The sequence below is a fragment of the Cyprinodon variegatus genome, unplaced genomic scaffold (genome assembly GCF_000732505.1).
Source record: "Cyprinodon variegatus isolate N-32 unplaced genomic scaffold, C_variegatus-1.0 Scaffold137, whole genome shotgun sequence".
In the NCBI taxonomy this organism is placed as follows: Eukaryota; Metazoa; Chordata; class Actinopteri; order Cyprinodontiformes; family Cyprinodontidae; genus Cyprinodon; species Cyprinodon variegatus.
In genome coordinates this window covers 1,109,659-1,117,077 of record NW_015150590.1, presented here as the reverse complement: position 1 = coordinate 1,117,077, position 7,419 = coordinate 1,109,659, and the positions used below count along the sequence as shown (strand labels likewise).

Sequence of the window (7,419 nt, the reverse complement as noted above, 5' to 3'; positions counted from 1 at the left end):
TACTAGAGTTGGAGAGTCAAACTTAAAGGGCCACTTCTGGTGTAGTTGCTGTACAGCTTTCAATCTTGATTCTTTCATGGCTGGTTTTGATATCCAAATAAAATCTGTTGATATAAATGGATCTGAATCTTCAAAAAACAAACAAAAGGGGGGGAAAAAATTGTTGAAGAATTTCTGCTCCGTTAGAGATATGAAATGATAACTCTCTTGTTCCTGCTAAATGCAGATCATTAAGCAACCCACCTGGCACCCTGCCCCATGCTTAAGCCTCCGTCGCCAGCACCATTGGAAACCTTGGCAGTGAAGCTGCTGTGAAACAGATGATTTTATAAAGTGAATCTTACACAGTGATGTAGTGTGGGGACAAAGCTGCTCTGTTTTCAATCTGCTGCATGGTTTATTCATTGAAATCTGATCATCAGCAAGTCTTAAATCTTTACCTTCATCACATATTTTTGCTTCATTTATCTTAACATGAACAACTTTCGGCGTTAACATTTTATTAGCTGTTTAAAATACAACTGAGATCTGCAAAGGTTCAGCGCAGGAGAAATAATCTTCCACATGTTTAAAATGTTCTTTATTCAGCAGACAATATAGAGTGTAAGATAAAACATTTTTGGCACAGTTGCTCGATGATAAAAAGCTGTCCCCTTTATATGTGATAATCTTAATAAATATGAAAATCTATAATTTATTTCAAAATAAATACAATATAAACTACAACATAGATGCACCGCATCTGCACCCCATGTGTACCTTCTCTTGAGAAAAACAAAAATGCAAAACAATAGTTGTACTTCAGGCAGTTATTTGAAACTACATAAGGGTACCCAAGGGTGGAAAAGATGCATTATAGTTCATGTACACAGCTTATTACTCTCCTAAAATCTACCAGGCAACACAACACAGAGGCATGTTCAGGGCCATTCAAAAGGCTGTACAGTGGGTCATGGGTCAGACAATGATTTACAGAAGGGTTAAAACTTCAGCTGTCTGCTTCTCAGAGCAAAAAAGAAAACATCCCAGCAGCTTTTTCTAATACCGTTCATATGGTTCCAACTTTCTCCTGTTTCATCTTTTCAAATCAGTTTAGCCCACTTAGGGACAAAAAATTCACAAATTCCATCCAGTCTAATATTTGGAATGGGTATAGTATTCTTAAATTTAGGTGAAAGCTGTCTAATTGTATTTTATTTGGTAAATTTATCACATCTGATTAGATCCTATATTTTGGCAAATTATTTCCTCCAATGTAAAGATGATGACAAATATTTTAGCACTCCTGGAAAAGATGCATATATATATATATATATATATATATATATATATATATATATATATATATATATATATATATATATATATATATATCAATTGAAATATAGCTTCATAATCTTTTTCAATAACATAATTAAGAATTAAATAAAATAAAACAAAGTTGAAAACATCCAACCCCACACCTGAGTACATTTTACAATTTTAGTCACCAAGTCCCCATAACAAGCATTAGACACCAACTACCTAACAAACTGTTGTTTGTTAAGAATGTCAATAAATGATCTCGCCTGACCTTCAAGATTTAGCTTTTGGCAACAAGCAGTCTAAATGGGTTTGACCTGAAATGGAAGTCTAACAAGTAGGATAGTGCATCATCTCCACTGTTGATCACAGTGAGGGTTCTGTGATGCTGAGGACTAGTTTCCCTTTCAGAAGGTTTCAGAGCCTGGATCAGAATCAGACTTCAGATTCTTCGAAGCACCGATAGCCATGACTGTCCCCCAATCTAAATGCATTTAAAAATGCATTTAAAAACAGTTCAATGAACTAAAAAAACACCAACCATAACAGAAGACTTATAACTTTGACTCAAATATTTCATCCATTCATTGCTGCTTATGTGACATTAGTAACAAGTCAACAAACAAAATCACAAATCATGCACCCATGGTATGTAACAGTGTAGCTTTCTGTGGCAGACTGAAAGATACGGTGCAATCGGCCTCCTCAGTAAGAATGGCAGGTAAACCGTCTACCCAAGGAACATAATGTCTAGGACAGAAGGAGCAGGGGCTCAATGAACTCCTATCTCCTGATACTCAACAGCATTTCATTAAGTACACTCCATACTAAGGGTAAAATCTAGACCATTACATGTTGAATTTTACTTTTTAGCTCAGCTCTTTCTTAATTACACCAAACTGGATCAGCAATCATGCTTCAGGAGACAGTGTTCATGTAAAATACATCCATCTAATTAGAAAAATACCATGCTACTTGTATTCCTGCTCTACTCGACACAAATTGGACCCCATTTTAAAGTTGACTTTCATAAAAGCTGCAAATTTCAGCCATATCATGCTGAAGCTCAAGGCCTGGGAATTCAAACAGAATGACATCATCTACAAAAAACTAACAATGAGACCCTGATTCCCAATTCAGACACCCCTCCATAGACAAATGGACAGCTTTGGCTGCGTCTAACCAAACTACTCTTTGTGCCTGGAATTCAGACTTGGCTCTGGCTTTAAGTATAGAAAGACCCATACAAACCCAGGCAGAGCGGAAAACCAACCATGAGCTCTGCCATGCGAAAAAGGTAAGAATCTCTTATGGAAAATGTTTAAAGACAAATCATTGTCTTGCAATTTGTTACCAGTAGGGGAACAGACAATTGTGCTAAAAGGGATTTCACCAAGTTATGTTGTTTTGGAAGATAGTCATTTCCCACTTCATAAATGTACTCAAGTTGAAGGCTGGATTAATAGATTATAGATATAAGGTTATGCTACTGCAAAAATACATCAATTTGTAAGACTTTCTGCATATCTTTTCCAGGGGTGCCTGTTATATTATCTGGAGAAAGTAGGGGAGGTTTTGTTCTGCAGGATGTTTACACTGAGAATACATACATGTCTAAAGTCTCTACACAAGATAAAAGAAATGCAGTAATTATGGGTTTTGTACCACTCACTAAAGATTTATATCTTCCATTGATAAATTATAAGTAACACTTCTCTTGTTTACCTTTGTAGTAAAGCTGCAGTTAGTAACAAAGTACATAAATCAGGAAACATGTCATAAAAATCTTCTTAGACTGCAAAAATGCAACACAGCTCTCTGGATGCATCTCAAAATGTAACCTTTTAAGTCATCCTGTGCTGATTTTTAAGCAAACCTCGTCTTATTTACGTGCCAGAAACTACCTCGTCTTATTTGTTGGGATAAGTGTGTAAACGTAAAATTTTGGATAGAAATTTAATTGAAGTGCAATAACAACAATGATCCGATCCACTCTGGCTTATCGTTCTGAATCTAAACATGTACAAATGACTAAGAAGACGCAAACCTCATGTTGCTAAACTGCTGTTAACACCATAGTTTACAGTGTTTCCTACACAGATAGAAAAGATATTAACATGAATTTGGGTGTGCTGCCATTTTCCCTTTCTTTTTTTATGTGGAATCCAAACATGGCACTTGCCATTTACTTGATCCGCATCCAACTGGTGTTGACAGATAAATTCATTCAAAGTCAATCAGTCAAAAAGGTTCCCATGGAGGCGCGATAAACACTTTCTCATTGTTTTCTTCTCTCTGCTGGTGTTTACATTCCCTTGTTTGTCCATTATGCATCCTTTTTCAGCAGCAGAGCTTGGAGCAGCTTAAAGAAGGGAGAGGCTCCTTACTTTGGGTCATACGCACCCACAATGCTTTGCTGATACATTAGATATTATGTTATGGCCACCATTCCCAAAGTAGACAAGAAGTTCAAATTCAGTGGGTCGGCAGCAGGGTTCTTTGCTGACCTTGTTCTTTTTCCGTATTAAGCCTTTTTTAAGTATGTGCTCCATGACAAAGTCATAGTTTTTCTTTTCTTTATCGCATTTACCACTGCAGTACTGCAGATATATAGTCTCATCGCTCTGGAAACCAAGACCCAGTTCATTCACCATCAGAGCCACCTTCCTCACAGAGCAGGGCCTGGATTTTTTAGCTCTTTTAGTCCTTCGGGCTTGGGTCATTGTGATGGACTGTTCTCTTCTTCTCTTCCTCTCCAGCAAGGTTCCCAGCACATGCTGAAGCTCAACCTCTGTAAAACTCTGCAGCATCACAGAAACTGAAAGACATATGAAAGATCAACAGACGTGTTATTGGCAGGTGAAAAGGAGAGGCTTATTATGCTTCCTTGTAAATTTGAGATAGACATTCAAAACATTGAGTTCAACAGAACTGATGGTTGAATGCGATAGGGCGTTATCGCTGCTGCAACAATGAACACCGTGCCAAAAGATGAGCTCTTATTTACTTTTTTTTTGTCCATTCTGTCTTTATCTCCACTAGCATGACAAAACTGTAATTCCATTAAGATAATTTTGCTGATAAATACTGGTTAATGAAACCATGTTAATGGAAAAAAAGTGAAATATGTTCCCTGCTGTTAAAGGGTGCAGAGCTTGTATGGAGAGTTTATGACGTATGAGGTGTTCATTGACCGCAGGTTGTTTCGAGACATTAAAACTTGCTCTATAAACAACAGAGTCGGGTACTAAATGTTTTGACTGAACTTAGTCAACCTATTCCCATGACATCTTATCTTTAACAGACAAAGGAAGAAAGAAATCATGTTTCTCACACTCTGAGAGCAGGGAGTTCATGTTGTTGCCTGTTGAGCGGGTCTTCCGACGAAGGCTTTCTGTCTGCAGGGGCACAGCTTCTGATTCTGCTGAAGGCGATTCTGGGAATGATGATGTGCATGGATGTTTCACACTGACTCTGAACTCTCTGATGGAGACCATGCTTCTAATGAGGAAGGTGGACAGGGCTGTGGCACATAGCACGAAGGCAAAAGTAGCACCTTTCCATAACTTCATCTTAAAGCGTGGGGGAGCATTGAAACTCTGCAGAGGTGGAGGAAAAAAACAAGAAAAAAATACACAGAGTTTAGATGTTATGTCACATTTAAATCACAGATAAAAATACCTTGAAGGTGAGCCACATATAATTTTACATTTCTGGGGCTTTCTAATTTAGTTGTTTTATAGCAATGTTTTTTTTTTTTCATCCTCTGCTTGTCTGTGGTAAGAGTAAATAGATACATAATGAAATGACTCACTTCTGTCTGGGGTGGCACTCATAGTAAAGAAAAAAATAACAAAATTAGTGTATTGCCTTCTGTTCTATATGAAATTGTTGAAAGGATGTTATATAATATATAAAATGTAATGACGGTGTCTGACTTTTTTTTAAATGCATTGAAACGCATCTGTAAATTTCTAGTTGAAAATCTAAAATATATGAAACAATTAATTACAGAAGATATTATTTAACATTTAAAACGTTTCAATATGATCGATTTTATTTTTGTTGTAATTCAATTCAAAAAGCAAAACTCTCAAATCAGAAGCATTACAAACAGTATAATGTGTTACATTATTTATTCCTGTTTATTTTGATGGTTAAAGCTTATGAAAAACACTCAGTGTTACACAAATAGGATTAAATCATATTGTTTTTTAGATAAACAGATGGACTTTCATCTTCCCTTTGAAAATAACCCATAAAAATAACGATAGGTTTGTTTTCACTGTACTTAACATGATCAAAATCTGCCAGTGCAGATTTATTGTATAAACAATAAATAAGAGAAATGAAGTTAATATAGTAACAGACTATAAAAGCTTCAAATGCTTTACTACCTTGATATGTCTGTATTGTGGCGTTTGGTTTTAAATTGTTTATTATTAGAGAAAAAAAAAGAAAACAAAAGGTAAGTTCATTTTCTTTTAACCATACAGGAGTATGCATTTAACAACATGTACAAATTTGCAATTATACTACATATAACAACACTGACTGCAAAGTTGTATTCAGACATATGTTAAGGTTGCAAGAATTTTGTTAGAAAAAAGAAAAAGCAACAACAAAGCTATTATGAAACAAAATCACACAAAAGATATTAAAAATATAATAACAACAGATCTAGAAAGGAGAGTCAGAGAGCAGAATGGAGTCAACGGTCTAAAAAAATCGGCATCAAAGGCATTATTAGAATATTTCCCCAAATGGTTGCCAAATATATACATTTTTCTGCTGAATTTAGAATTATTGTCCTGATGCTTTTCTTAAGGTGGAAGAAAGACACCTTTTCGCCAACTGTGAGTGTTTTGGAGGTGATCTTGACCAATAGACAATACAATCCAATGTTATAGGTCCAAAAACTGCAGTCATCTGGATGCTTGTTTTGAAAGTATACAAAAATAAACTGATTCCTAACTATAATTGATTGAAACATGGATATAATCAAAATATATGTGAGGAAGACAGTTGGGCCCTTTTTTATTTCAACTAAATATAGATGTTTAAATAGTTTTAGTCTATGTCTAATAAATATGGATGTCATCAGTTGTCATCCTCCTAATTCTTGTTTTAAAATGCAGTAATGGTGGACATGTATGGTGGCTTTAGAAACACTGGCCCTTTCTCAATATAAACACTTGTTTGTATCAACAGACTTGCGTAATTGTGAAATGTCACCAACGACGGCCAATCCTAAAAACATTTCATGGCAAGTATGCCCAGAGTACCCTGATGTGTTCTTGCTCTAACCATTTTATCAGTGATGCAATAAATGCACCCTCCTGTAGACTTTTGCCAGAAATCTGTTCCACAATTGAGCTACCAGCAGCTGTAAATGGAAAACATAAGTTTGAACAAGTAGTGGTTTTATTTTACTAAAAAAAGTCACAAAAAGTGGTTTTAAGATGTTTATTCAGGCAGGAAGGTCGACCTCAAAACTTTTCCTATCTAGTTTATCTACAATGATAATACACAGTGGCTACAGGCTATAGGCAGGCAGTGCCTTGTTTCCTGCTACCTCCTCGCTCTTTGTAGCGGCTGAAAACGAGCCATAAAGAGTTTAGTTGATGAGAATCAGCTCTTTCACGTCTGAGGCCATGTTTCTGGACCCGAAAAAGGTGGTTGTTTCCCTTTAGATTGGAGGAGAGTTCCTGTCTCAAGTGGAGGGGTTCAAGTATCTGTTCATGAGTGAGGGGAGAATGGATGGGGAGATCGATAGATGGATTGTTGCGGCTGCTGCTATGATGCAAACACTGCACCAGTCTCTGTGGTGAAGAGAGAGCTGAGCAAAAAGGCAAAACTCTCAATTTACCAGTCAGTCTGCATTCCTTCCCTCACTTGTGGTCATGAAATCTGGATCATGACCGAAAGTACAAAATCTGAAGCAAAAAGCGGCCGAAATGTTCCTCCTCTCCAGGGTGGCTGGGCTCTCCCCTAGAGATTGGATGAGGAGCTTGGTCATTCGGGTGGGGCTCCGAGTAGAGCTGCTTCTCCTACACATTGGGATGAGCCAGCTGGGGTGGCTCAGACATTTGTTCCAGGTACGTTCCACTGGGCGAG

General features: G+C 36.8%; 1 protein-coding gene across 1 annotated transcript in view; it reads right to left on the bottom strand.

Annotated features, from left to right (window-relative positions):
• Positions 1 to 1,384: 1,384 nt before the first annotated feature.
• LOC107085921 (neurturin-like) overlaps positions 1,385 to 7,419 on the bottom strand; it is a 17,851-nt gene continuing 11,816 nt past the window's right edge. The window contains exons 3-4 of the mRNA XM_015376577.1: positions 4,637 to 4,901; positions 1,385 to 4,120 (exon numbers count right to left, since the gene is read on the bottom strand). Coding sequence (XP_015232063.1) covers positions 3,696 to 4,120; positions 4,637 to 4,874 — 663 coding nt within the window. The 5' untranslated portion in view covers positions 4,875 to 4,901 and the 3' untranslated portion in view covers positions 1,385 to 3,695. The remainder of the gene's footprint in view (positions 4,121 to 4,636; positions 4,902 to 7,419) is intronic.